At 41.0% G+C, this 14,402-nt stretch overlaps 1 protein-coding gene across 4 annotated transcripts in view; it reads right to left on the bottom strand.

The window, feature by feature from the left end:
- The window catches only part of rptor (regulatory associated protein of MTOR, complex 1), a 179,658-nt gene that overhangs the window by 11,869 nt on the left and 153,387 nt on the right, over window positions 1-14,402 (bottom strand). Inside the window, exons 27-30 of one of the 4 annotated variants that reach the window (XM_067584282.1) lie at window positions 10,826-10,940; window positions 10,577-10,701; window positions 9,407-9,532; window positions 5,971-6,018 (exon numbers count right to left, since the gene is read on the bottom strand). In XM_067584282.1, the coding sequence (XP_067440383.1) occupies window positions 5,971-6,018; window positions 9,407-9,532; window positions 10,577-10,701; window positions 10,826-10,940 (414 nt within the window). The remainder of the gene's footprint in view (window positions 1-5,970; window positions 6,019-9,406; window positions 9,533-10,576; window positions 10,702-10,825; window positions 10,941-14,402) is intronic. The other 3 variants (XM_067584279.1, XM_067584280.1, XM_067584281.1) reach the window with 3 other exon arrangements.

The raw sequence follows: 14,402 nt of genomic DNA, 5'->3' as shown, positions 1-14,402 counted from the left end.
TTGCAGACCAATTTCCTGGTTCAACTTTGACCTGCAGTACTTACCATACTTGTGCACACACAGTTTTCCTGTGCTATGAGAGATTATAACATTTGGTTGGTTTTACCTCTAAACAAAGTGGTTTAGATAATTTGGCTAAACTGTTTGCTTGTTTAAAATCTGTCTGATCATCTGACTGCTTTTGTTTCTTGTTTCATTGTCCTGGTGATGACACCATGTTCCCACATGAGTGAGTACAGTGATTTCATAACCAGCAGAAATGATGGGCAAAAAAAAAAAATCCAAGTAGTAATGAACTACAATTATTTTTTGAGTAATAAAGCAGGGTCCATGCCATGTCAGTTGATTTTGCACTTTGATGACGCATACAATTCAAACCAATTTTGCATAAAGTGAACATGATCGATTCGTTGACACAGTAAACCAGAGGCTTTGGAGCTCCAGGAGTACTGGGATCCAAGGGAAGTTGCCCCTTTAGCCCAGTTCAGCCTTTCCATTAGTCTTTCAATCCCTTCCATCAATCTCTCTGGCTCTATATCCGGCAATCCACTTCCTCTCTTATCCTAATCTTACTTTATCTTCCCCTCATTATTTTCCCCTCTTCAGGCGACTGAATCCTCCCTAACTCCCATCAAAAAAGTTTACTAGGAGTTCAGGGGGTCAGAGCTCACAGATCTGCAACCTCAAAGCCGACCCTTCAGTTTTGTCTCTCGTGGTCATCACTCAGCCTCTCAAAACGGGAGAAAATTCTGCCTTAGAGGGAACCTTTGTGGGCCTGACTGGGTCTTAGTTACCCACACAGAAATCAATACAGACATGGAGAATGGAGATGTAAGACTGAAGAGCGGGAGCAAAGAAGTGTGAGCAATGTTTCCGCAGCTTTAAACATTACCACTTTTCAGAGGTGTAGGTATAGATAGCTTCGGTGTGTATCCTCTCTTTATGGCTCTGCTCTTTTTGTCTCTGCTTTAGTTCAAATGTTTTCCCCCAATAACGATATCAAAAACAATAATTATATTGTTAGCAGAATGGTTTTTCCCTTGTTGAATCTTCAAGAGCTAGTTTAACCACCATTAACAGTCGGCCTGCCAGCAGTTGTGGTAGATCATCTTGCTCCTGTGCCAGTGTGCTGAGACAATCCCTAATTTGTGATATATATACATATCTCTTCTTTTGCATAAATATCTTTGTTTCCCTCCTCTCTTTTCTCTGTGGAGAAGGCAGCTTCCTTTGTATTCTTATTGTGCACCATTATCTCCAGTGATGGACTAGCTCTCCCACACACTGCAGCTCATTAAACCAGCGCAGCGGCCTTCCTGGTTCTTCTTTCCCTCAGTGTTTTCTCCTCTCTTCCCTTCATCCTGTTTGCTTTGAAAAGGTCCTCCAGGATTCCGGTAATAAACTTTGTCCAGGTTTACCGGGGACTTGCCCGGCATGTATGTGTCTCTGATGGAAGATGACGTTATCTATGGGACCACTCTGACTGGCAGGACACTTCACTGCCATGGCATTTGACTAACCTTTAGCTGCCGGGCCCTGACATTCTGAGAGCTAAAAAGCTTTGACCTGCCTGGTTGACATAGACCCTGTGAAATGAGGCATAACCTGCATGACATTAACACTTGCTGACCTAATTATGGTGGACAGGAGACTAACCCTAATTTCTCAAACTGTTTTGCATAATTCACAACAGGGGAGTCCCCCAACAGTTGTGAACAGAGCCTGTAATTCTCAGCAGCTGCACACAAAGGCCAAACTAGGAACAAGCTTTCAGGAGACCTTTCATAATCAATTGCATCACATTATAACCTTATGTGATGTCAGAGTCCTTTAAAAATACTGAGCAGAAGATCATCTTGTGTCCGTGATAGATTTTCCAGTACTGTTCAAATTAAAGGGGTATTCTGCACTTCCATAAAGCTGGGGGACTCACAAGACTTCAAAAAATAACCATCAAAATCAAAGTGGCAGAGAAAGAGATATCCTAACTTTTAGTCCCTAGAATGGGTCAAGACCCCAAAATGCTGGATCCTACAATTCCCATAACGCAACTGTACAGTGTCATTTGTTAGACCCCAAACAAGGTGAGCAAGTCCACAACTTGAACTTAACTTTCTGTTAAGAATTTGAAGTCTCCAAGCCCAAGCTGAGATAACCTTGACGACATCATCAGAGTTATTTGTTTATGACTGACGGAAATTTATGTTTTACTGTTTTTTTTTACTGTTCATGGTGAGTAATGCTCACCATGACGAGTAAACTGATCTTGATGTTGATGTTAAAACGCTGTGTGTACATGTTTTCAACAAGCTCTTTTATAAAAAGCATTATTCAAGGTTGTCTGTGATCTAAGTTCAGTTTCACTATATTAAGATTAACAATCTGCTACTGGTGGCTTTAGAGGGAGAACTTGATATCACCTGATGGTTTTAGATCTCCTACCTGCCTGCTGCAATCCCACTTCTATACCAACATGTATGGACAAGCACATTTCTGTTGTGTGTCTTCTTGGGGTTATTAGTGTCCTACAATACACTGAAACCCCTGCAGCAAACAAAAGATGTGAGCCTGCCTCAAAGCTTTTTGTCTCATTTTCCTGACACTTCCAAGTCATGTGCCTCTCTCCAAGTCCTCACCGAGCCCTCGGTTCTGGATTTAGCAAGTTCCCAGAGCCCCGATCTTAACAAGGCACCAGGCAGCAAAGCCAAATGTAGAGCAAGACACAGCGTCTGCCTCCCTAAAGCCAAAGAGGCGACAGCTGCCCTACTTTCACTTCTGCAGCCAAAAGAAAAGGGACAGAGAGAAAGAAGGATAACAAAGGAAATAACATATCCCTAATCATGAGCAGGACTAAGAATAAACAGAGGGAGGTAAACGAAGAATGGAATAAAAAAGCTGGAACATTATTAACAGTATGTGGATCAGACTTTAATTAGATTGGCTCTCAATCTAATCTGCAGAGATGTAAAGTCTGTGCTTCACTCCCTCTGACTCCCCAACAAATGCTGAGAACTCAAACGTGGGTAACGAGTATCTTTGTTTGTATTTTGTTGTGCGTGCGGTTGCTCCTTGCTCCTAGCCTGAAATAAACACTATTAGATATATATATATGACCTTCTTTTAGCGCAGTCTCTAACTTTTTGATTTGTTTATTTTCTCTCCATCAAGACTTTTTCTTCCTCTCTATTTTCCCATTTGATTCACAGCCATCTCCACTATCAATCTCTTTGCCTGTCCAACTGTTTATCCGACTCTTTTAACCCTCTCTCTGACCTTACTTCATAAGAAATCTCCCACTTTTACCCAGAAGCCATTTTCCTCTTGTTTTTGCCCAGACCTCTCCTTCCCCTCTCTCCCTCCAGTGACACGCATTGCATACTAATGCAGCAACAGTAGCTGCAAGAATAGTTCTCCAGTCTGTGCCAGCTACAGTCCCCTAATTTCACTGGTTCCTCTGGAGTTTAACAGGCTGATCCCTCCGGTGAGACGGATTGGGTGGCTCTGCGCTATTAAAATCACACAGCACCGACACGCTCCCAATCAAACACTGACACCTTTGGGACCAGCTTAAATAAGTTTTTTTTTTTTTTTTTTAAACATGAGAGAAACCATTTTAAGGTGAAGATGAGTAATGGGGGAAGTGGCTGTTTGGAGGAAGAGCTTGACCTTATTGAAGGCAAAAGCTATTTACTTGTTCTTTAAATAAACCTCTATCTAAATGTAGTTTTGTATTTAGATTTCAGCCAAATATCCATGTACAACTTTGCTCTGCCACTGACTGTTAGCTAATCCCCTATTAATCAAACAGTGACTGTCAAGTCATAGCTTAGTAACTGTAACCAAGTACAGCACTTCTGATAAACTTGTAATTCCTCCAAAAGCCAAAGCAGTGTGTGTGGGGCTGTAGTAAGAGTGAGTGATTCAAAGAGTGTTTATCCACTCATATATACATAACAAAAGCTACAATAGTTAACATGTCCGGCTAACTAGCTAACTACCTACAGTAGTAACAGAACATTACTACTGAGGCCAAGGAGCACATCATTAACTAACTACATTGGTTTGTGGGATTACAGCTTACATGAAAAAACCAAGTTCAGGACTAACACATCCACTGTGTAGTATTTCCCCACTGTGTGGAGGCTGAACCTGGATCAGCGTTGTCAGTTGGGAAAGTATCATACAATTCATATTTTGAGGAAGATGATTGTATGCGAATCATATCCAAGAGAACAAATAGGTGTAAATGTGTAATTTCAGAAAACGTGTATTTATTGAGCCGAACAACTTTTTGACACTGCCTACAAATCTAGCCACATTGTTAAAAAAGAAAAACTTGCTGACATTGTTATATGATGTGTGGAAGGGGGTAGACTTTCAGGACTCACTCAAATAAAAATGTCCAAACACTGAAAACAAAGGCATAGTTGTTCAATAAACTAAAGGCTATAATAGTAAACTATAACAACACAAGCTGTGGAATGTTCAGCATCTACATGGAAATGAACAACATACTTACCCCTTCAGCTCAAGTGCCACATAGTCTACCATTGTGCAATCTTCAAATAGGCTACTCTATGTGTGTATGACTCGGTCTGATTCAGCACTTCTTTTCAATACTTTTTTTCCACATGGATGCAGCAGTAAGCTATCTCTCATGTAGAGTCTCTTCAAATGAGCAAACCAGCCAATCATGCTTGTTATGATGATGAACATGAGTCACATACATCATCACAACAAGCATGATTGGCTGGAAAGAGGTCATGTGAGAAGAGGTGAATGAACACAGACGTAGGGTCGATATTTTACTATCCTGATGTGTTGAGAAATTAATTAAAATGAGATAGCATAGACTGCAACTACTAAGTGTCACAAAATGATCAAATTATCGTACATTATGGGACTTTAGGCATTATTGATCATACATTGTGCAGAGGGCAAAATTATCTTACAATAATGATCTTACATGTGGCAACGCTGTCCTGGATGTTATCAGAGTTAAGTTAAGTTTGTGGATCTGTCTGGCTCATTTTTGAATTCGGGCAAGTTTACACTCAGCAAATGCAGCCAGCGTTACCCCAGAGAGTGTTACCTTTCCCAAACTCATTGGTCCTCATCTTTAAAGGCTTTACTCTTGTAACATTCAAAGTGAAAAAATATTGTTTAAAAAATAGGAACTAACATGTACACTAAGAAATAACATTCTGATCTTACATTGCTCCTTATAATACTTAAACAAAAAAAATTTAAAAAAGGACTAACTAGTTCTAAACTGCAATGCAGGAACATTGTGCTGTTTCCTTGTTATATCTTCTACATGGTGAGAATGCTGACTTTTTTCCTTGGGAATGAAACTTTTTGCGCAATACCATGTATGCACCCATCAACTGTATATTTAAGAACCCTAAAATGGGGTTCTCATTTTAAAATGAGTCAGCTGGAAACATTAAAAAGCCAGCCGAATGTTTAGCTTAATTAGCTAGTTTGCTCTAGCTGATAGCAAAAGTTGTCATTTCAGCAATACAGATGGTTGCTGGCAAGAAATGAGGCACCTTCGTTTGTCTACCTCTGTCTGAAATCATGACTCATTGTTTAATTTAAGTAAAATTTTAAATTTTAAGTGATAAATCTCATGCTGTTGTCATTGTAAACTTCATATACAAGAGCAGAAAGCCTGATAGACGCAGCCAAAAAGGACTGTCAATTATTAGAACTGTCTATCCAACTTGTAGGGCATGTTAGCATTTGTAGAAATACAGTACTCCAACTTGTTGTGTCTTAGTGAGTCTTCTAATCTCTGGGTGAGTAGCAGGGATGGAGTGATTGAGCACCACCGGACAGATGAAGGGATAAGGAGTGGTGGTGGTCAGGGGGATAAAAGTAAACAAAAACGAGGCACGCTGCTGGCTGTTTAGTGCAACACCTTTGCCCTGGGGTTGAGGGAGTAGAGAAAAGAATGGCGACACTCACCTCCTTGCTTACTCCTGTCAAGATAGATGGAGACCCTTCTGGCCAGACCTGCGAGCGGGAGGAGGGGGGGCAAACGGAAGAGGGGAGGAGGAGGGAGGGAGGGAGGAGAGCGGGAACGCAACAAAGCAAGCAACAAATTAGCAAGGACCCCTGTGCATGCAAGAAACACACATTCACACACTTTCATGAGTGTATTCCACACACATTCCAATAGCAGAGGGATGAACAAGGCTGCTGTTTCCCAGTGTGGCGTCTCCCAAATGACTAACAGTGATACGCCAGGATCAAAGTGTGTGATGAGAAAGACAGAGAGAGAGAGAGAGAGAGGCCTGAGCTGAGCTGCTGCCTCTGCATTACAAAAAGGAGCTGTGAAAGCTGCACAGGGTCCCCAAACTCCAAGCCTGCAGGACACAGAATCCCAAATCCCTTCACCACAGGGCAAAAAGTAGGCAGGGTGGAGCACTGCTAGAGGACTCTGAATGTGAGTATGTGCAAAGAGTCTGAGAAACATCAATAGTAACCAAGACCTATGGAAATAATTGAACTGGATATGAAGGTGTGTGTGGTTACAAGAATCATCATATATCCATTTATGTTATTAAATGAAATGACACAACAATAACAAGATTTGTTGCTGTGGTGGGTGTATGTCATCGGGAAAACTGGTCGCTGCCTTGTTCAGCCTCTCTGTCACTTTGGGGGCTGGGGCACAAAACAATATCAAAGAACCAGCAAAGTAACAACAAGCCAGACGGTTACAGAGTCTACAGAGATGGTTCAATGATGAAAAACAGCAGACAAGCATGTCATTGGAGGACAAGAATGGGATGAGTGCAGACAGGTTGTACAGGGACTGGTGTGTATGTGTGTGTCTGCCAGCGTCTCCTTGAAAAACATTCTCTGTCTTGTAGCTACTGCCTACAGAGGTAGAGCGGGTTTTCTGGCAGCACAAAGACAGACTTGTGTAATATTTTATCAGGTTTTACATTATTAATGCTGGCGAGGCGATGCTAAAAATCTAAAAGAGTCCAAACAAACGCATATAATTATTGTACTCCTGCTGAAAGATGTTCCAGGAAATGGTAATAATATTATAATTAATACTGGGCCAGGAGGGGAGGTGGCCTGTGTGCATTAAATAGGGAAAATCGTATGTGTGCGCTTGTGTGTATGTGAGAATAAGATGTGTGGAGACAGGGAGTTTGCAGATGTTCTTGAAGTATCTTGCCGAGTTGGAAAACATATTTGAACACCACAAGCTGAAGCTGGACTCTTCAGTAAAACTTTTCCAGGAAAGATCTCGAGTGGCTGTTTTTATTAAAATTGATGCTTCCACTGTAGACTGAATGCAGTACCTACACAGTGACTGTCACTAAAGACACATCCAGGATAACAAGCACACCATTAAATGTTAAAGTCTTAGTGAAAACAAGGCTGTGGCTTGCTGTGGGAGAGTCCTCTGCAGAGGATGAATCTCTCAGGGCGATTTGTGTCGTGAGAGGCAGCAAGACAGTGATGCTAGTTAAGTGTGTCGCCTCTCTGCAGGTCTCTGCAGAGCTTTAGTGACTCTGTGGCTTTGTAATGATGGAGACACACATGTGCACGCAGTGTGTGGTCCACACAGATAACCAATCAGCCAGTCACTCATCCTGACAGCTCTGCTCCTGTTGCTACAGTACCAATTAGCCAAATATGTGTCTTACAGAGATGTGCTCTAAAAATGCTATCAGAAAGTTGTCCACCCACATAAGCATGTGCTCATGCTAACACGATGGGTCATAGATCATTTTAAAACTTTTTCAAAACATACAAAGGAGTGGAAGTTGATTTTTGCATTCATTGAGCAGCTTATCAAGTATTCAGAGAAACATATAGTCATTCCTACAGCTGCCACAGTTTCCCCAAAAACTTCCATGACCCAGAAACGACGGCTAAGAAACGCCGGAGGCAGAGCAATGGAAATGTGGAGCAGTGGAGAGAGTCGAGAGAGAGAGAGAGAGTGTGTGTAGGTAACCTGACACAACGCAGAAGTGGGTGGATAACTCTGACAAGTGTGTACTGTGGGTGTCAGGCCTGGTTCAAATATTTGCGAATAACTCTGCCTCACAAACTATGGAAGTTTGCCAACACCTAAGGTAAACATGGCAGCACATCCACCGATATCCACAGTCCAATATTATATTCACACAACTTAAACAACCCTACAAGAATGATGAATCTACCCGTTACATTTTGATTAATGTAGTATTCTTAAATAAACAGACTTTGAATGTAGGTTTCTGAACAGATTAGACTTTCAACCCTGTCAGGTGTGAAAGATATGTGATGAATTCGGCATATGTCAAATGGTAAGACAGGTGGAGCTGACAACAGGGGGTAAGTTAGCTACATTAGTTTTGACTGATGGAGCTAAGTACAGACTCCTGACTTACATCCAAAAACCTGCCACCGGTGTGGCAGGAATAATCATACAATGTGGAACTTAGGATCAACTCAGTTCATGTAAAGAAAGCATGTGACCTCCTCTCCTGGACTTCATGTGGTGACTATTACGTCATGTGTGTGTTCATACCTAATGAAAACACTGATAACTTGGTTCCACTGTGTGCTACCACTAGAATTTTGACATATTCAGTAATCCGAATGGCTCTCTGGTTGGTTGGCAAAGGTTCAGAGATCACTACTATCGGATGTTTTTGCCAAAGTCGTGGAATCATTTAAAACTTCTCTTGGCAAATGCAGAATGGACAGCCATTAACCTAAAATGTCTTACCTTATTAAAAGCACATGCCTACAGTATTTAAGACATTTATTGTGCTATTGCAGAGTGTGAACAAAATACTTTGGCTAGGTTTGATTGAGATGCTTCAGAGAGCCATGCCATAACTGAGTGTAACGAAGACTTGTGATAGTCATAAAAGTTGTTACATGATTTCATTTTCACAAATGGACAATGCACTCAACAGTATTAAAGTGCAAATAATATCAGCTAATGCTTAGCCAACGTACTATAAGGAATGTTTACACCAGAGGTCAAATGGCTGCAGTGTCACCAGCACTTAATGCTTCTTCTTCAGGAAATAATAGTGTGGTTCAGTTTCTACGACTGTTAGCTGTTTACTATTACTGAATCAGTTCACTGACTTAATGACTCTTCTCTAACTTGTTTTAGTAGTTCCCATTATGTTGTGATATTCAGTTGTTGCTTTCACAGGCTAACCTTAAAGTAACAAAATGTGTCCATTTAAAAGTTTACATTGTCTCACAGAACAACATGTGAAATCCTACCTGGTTGTTCTTTGGATGGGGAGGTGTGGAAGTGTGACTGGGAGGGGTATACAGTGGGGCACGTGGTGATTTACTACAGGAAGTACTATGAGAGTATGGGTTGGTGGGTAGAGGGGGGCGGATAATAAAATAGAGCGTTGGTCTTTACTGTGAGCGCTGGAGGAGGGCTGACCTCTGGTAGTGGGCAGCATATCAGACAGGCCCTGCCAGGCCGTCACCATCTCCGGATTCTTCTGGTCGGCGAAGTTCTTCCAGATACGCAACGCTCCATCATCTGGAAAGAGGGGAGGGGTGGGGTTAGAGGTGGAGAGGGAAGGGAAAGAGTGAGAAAGAATGTGGATAAAAAGTTGCAGCGAGGTAATAAGGCCAGAAGGAGGTGAAGCACACAGACTCAACACTCGTTTGTATTCTTTTTGGATTTGGAAGTGCATTTTGAACTGTGCAGAACATTTGATGTAAACCTTGAAGTCAGACTCTTTCAAAACATGCAACACACAGTGCGACCTGACCATGACCACACACACAGACACAAAGAATCAATAGAAAATGTAGAGCAGCATCTTCAAAGGCTTTTTGCCTGAAAGAGTACAACTGTCAGTGGGAAACAACCTGAGGCAGGAGTCTCAAACCCCAAATATCTCTGTCAGAACAGTGTAGCTGAAACACAGCTAAGACACAGAGCTAAACATAAAACATGTCCGTGCACTCTTACGAGGAAGCTATTACAATCCATAAAGGTCTCCGCTTGATTTACATTCTGCATTTTACTTTTTTAATGCTGTATATTTTTTATAACTAATGTTCTCGCTGACATCCCTCGTAGCATGACTGATGGAGTAAAGCTGAATGAGTGCACATTACATTTTGATGAGAAGGAATTTAAATGTATTAATCCCTGAGCTTTTATCAAAGTTTCAGAAGGTGTGTAAGGGAATGCAGCATTCATTCTCAGTTTAATGTTATACTGTAAAGACAAAACAAAACAAATGTGTGTTTCTGTGGGTGTTTTCTACAGTTCCTCTGGGTTATGAAGATAAAGCCATGGAGGGTAATTGCTTTGTTCCGTTGATGAAAGATGATGAATACACATGAGTGTTTTGTGTGTGTCTGTGGGGGTAAGAGTCAAGTGTTTAAGGCTTGTTGTTGCTACAAATGAGTCGCATTGCGATTTCTACTGTGCTGGTGGGTGCGAACATTTGAGCTGCTCACTCAAGGAACATCTTTGCTAATGTCTAACTTGAGTTTTTACTTTGCGCAGTAATGCGTGCACCTGAGTCTTCCATGTGAATATATATATATGCCTGCATGCGTTTCCAACCTGTTGCAGTGAGCAGTAATGAACAGTCATGTCCGTTCAGGTACTCCATGGCTGTGATGCGAGTGTAGCGAGGGTTCCCGTTGTAGAAGTAGTCCAGCCTCTCGCCTTTTTCCCAGTCCCAAAAACTACGACAGGCATACAAACATAAAGTCTTTAGAATATAATCTCTTAACCTGTCTCACATTTTAAACCAGTGTGTAAACTCAATTATTTTGTGTTCAAGTGTGTGTGGTGCTCTTTGTCTCTGACCAGATGCTGTCTTTGTCAGCCACAGCAATGCAGGTGTTGAAAGGGTGAAACTTCACAACAGACGGCACTCCAGGGTTGCGGTTGATGAATATTTGATCATCCAGACGGGAAACACCTGTAAGCGGGGACAAGCCAGGACAGAAATAAGTGTAAAGTAGAGCAGCCAGTCCCAACCATGGGACTCTGATGGTATCTCTGCAGTAACCAGGAGGTACTAGGAAAGATTATAACGAAGAACACACATATATGTATAATATTTTGATAAAAAATATATAAACCTAGTATCCAGTAACCTTACAGCTGTCAGCTGTAAAACTTTAAGAGTAAATGTTATCAAATTGTTATCAAGTGAGCAGAAAAGTAAAAATAGATTTGCATAAGTAATAAATACGTTGTTCAATTGTCCAGCTTCTGCAGTAGTGCTACAAATGCTACCTTAAGACTTGAGACAAGCATAAAGGAGTCTTGTATGGATTCACATGGGGCCATGGTGGAAACATGGCTCCTCTCTCTCTTTGCAGAGAAATACAGCACTATTAAATAATTCCATTAAGGCCATTCATTGAAAGGGTATGATGAAGGGGTGCTTTAGCCCATCTGATTGAGCTGTGGGAGTGTGTCAGACAGCTCTGCTCCTGGTTCTGTACATGTACACTTACTTCAGACAGATATGCAAAAATCTACTTGCTACAAAGTTAAATAGTATCAAGATCATAATTTCCAGCGGGGATGCAGAGGAGCTTCTCACTTCACTTTTCAAAGTGCCTGTTTTGCCTGTTTTCACACTAGAAATGAACTGAACCATGGTTCAGTTTGATCCGGAATGAGACCACCTCTTTTTGTTGGACCAAGGTTCGGCTATTTTTTGACATGTTCTTTATACAAGAACAGATTTTCTTGGTTCTTAGTTTGACATTATTCACTTTCTTGTTGAGAGTTAGATGAGGAGACTGATACCACTCACATGTTTAACAGTGCTATCAATCTACTCATCTAACTCTCAGCAAGAAAACAAATAAACGTATTTCCCAAATGTTGAACTGTTTTAAAATTAGATTAGCTATCAAAAAGTGTCAGATCTCCATCAGTGAAACTAAATGTGATTTCATGTAGGTTTGATGCATTAATTGTAGACTTACTAAATTAATACAGAATTTAATCATTCTTTTGAGAGTTCTATTATTATGGAAGGCACAGCCAAATGGTTGATGTAAATGTATGTAAATGCAGATAATAGCAGTTGTAGTTGTTTCATAGGTTCAGTTTTTTTTTCTTCCTTTTTTTGGTTCATGAACAACCCCTGGTTTCAGTATGTCTTCTTGGCTACTACCTTAAAGCACTCATTGCAGATGGCCATCTTAAAATGCTTTGAAAATGAAAATGTTTTTCCTAAATTAATATAAAACTTTAATAATGCCAGCAGCTTTTGTAGCTGCAAATAGGACAAGACAACAGAGCCGAGGAAAAACAAAACAGAAATAAATAAACAGCAGCGAGGCCTTCGTAACACAATTTTAGAACCAGAACATACTGGAATATATGATTGAGTATTGGATAATTGCAGCACTGCAAAGATGTTGTTACAAAACAACAACAGTAGGACTTGAGGCAAAGCAAGAGAGGAAAAAGAAACAGAACATATGACAATATTTATTAGTGATCCAGGGAGGAGAGACAAAAAGTCTCGTTATGTACCCCTTTGGCAGGTTTCAACGGGAGTATAATGCAGTGCCAACACACTGATACAACCGATAAGTTCACCGCCTCACCATATGTTGTCATGGCAACACCATGTCGGTTTGCCAGCCTGTCCTTGGCTACCTGAACAAACTCTCGAGACCGCCATAATGAGATGAAGAAGAATGAAGAAAAATCCACCATGAATTCATCACTGACGCAGTTATGTTGAAAAAATGTAGTTGGAGGGAAAAGTAGATACGAGTGTTTGAGTCCTTTGGTAAAAAGCTGGGCAAGATCATCTTCATTGATTGCTTTTGTTTGTGCTATTTGACAGCATGTTCAATACGGAACTACTGTAAAATCTGAAACTACCCCGAAGACTTCAGAACTGCTTGGTGATTTGTGTAAATTTTGTATCAACAAGAAAAGAAAAACCAATGAGTTCAAAAAACCAGATAGTTTCTTGCGTTTCACTCTTTTCTGCTCTTTTCATTTCTTGCCTCCCCACCACCGCCTCGCATCCTCTCCTTCGATCCCACCCTCCCTCCACCTCCTCCTCCTCCTCTCTCGTCTTGTTTCTCTCTGGGGGGAACAGACTGAATGAGGGCAACCCTACTACTCCTCTGTCAGAAAAAACTCTAAGGATAGAGGGGAATTCAATGATATAGCAAGCAGTAAGAGAGGGGGGGGGGACGTGCGTGAGCGAGCCTCAGCTCTGACGCCAATCACCTCGTGACTCTGCATGTATGTGTGGAGGGGGCTGCCAGTGACGTTGGGGGTGTTAGCTGCTTGATAAAGCTCTGACTTCAATGGGGAGTCTCTGTGTATGCTGGCACCCCGGGCTCTTTAATATGTGTGCGTGTGTTTGTGTGTTTGTGTGAGAGAAAGGGAGTCCTGTGACTCATAAAGGGGTTTGTTTCTGGCTGTGAGTAGATTTCAATCAATCCTCTTATCACTGCAAACCATCTGCACACTCACGTGACTGAAACAGAGCTGTAACATCTGCACTTGGTGTGTGTCTCGGTTTGGGCTTTTTTTTTTGGGACAGTCAGTCTCGGTTTCAACCTGATTCTTCCCTCGAAGAGGATCTAAACAACTATCAGTTAGACATTATTCAGACAAAAGCTCAGCATCAGTACAGACATGTTCTGAATTCCCTAAAATCTTATTATTTGAGACAGAGATGTTTTCCTGCCCATCAGTAATTATGTTCAAATAAGTAAACCTGTTCAATTCTCTGATCTCTCTGTGGTGCTAAATAACAAATTTGCCTACATAAATATACAAACACTATGCACATTTTTATTTTTATTTTTATGGACTACAATTGTTTGGAATTGCTACGTATTGCATTGAACAAATTAAGGAATTGTTGTGCTTTAAATCCCTGAAGCTAAATAACAATAAATCTGAGATGAATGTGTTTGAAATTAACCTGCACCATAAATCTCTGAACCTGATGACCAAAATCCAACCTAAAATCTTTGATATCCATATCAAGACATCAATAATCATTTCTTACCAACCTCGACTCAGACACAAAATGAACAATTAGCTTTGATTCTGATGTGTGAGATGCAGGTAGAAAATGTTTATTTTTACCACTGCCGATTCTTAAAGCTACATTTTTAGCAACTTGGGGGCAGAAGAATTATTATGAGCTCATGAGGTTGCAACATCAAGTCAAGCAAAGCAAATATGGAGCAATATTAGCATTCATTTGAATTTCTGCTTTTGGCCTCCTCATGAATTTAACTCCAATATTAACTCTTTATGAGCGCTGTTCTGGTGGCCATTAATCCTGATGGAAATATACAGCTCTTAAGCTGCTAAATTCTCCCCTTTGTTAGCTAGTCGCTCACTTTATCTGTGTCCTGTTTGTAGCTGGACAGGTAAT

This window comes from Thunnus thynnus, chromosome 3, assembly GCF_963924715.1.
Source record: "Thunnus thynnus chromosome 3, fThuThy2.1, whole genome shotgun sequence".
NCBI lineage: Eukaryota > Metazoa > Chordata > Actinopteri > Scombriformes > Scombridae > Thunnus > Thunnus thynnus.
Note: the sequence above shows the minus strand (reverse complement) of the source record. Positions and strands in the feature narration are given on the sequence as shown.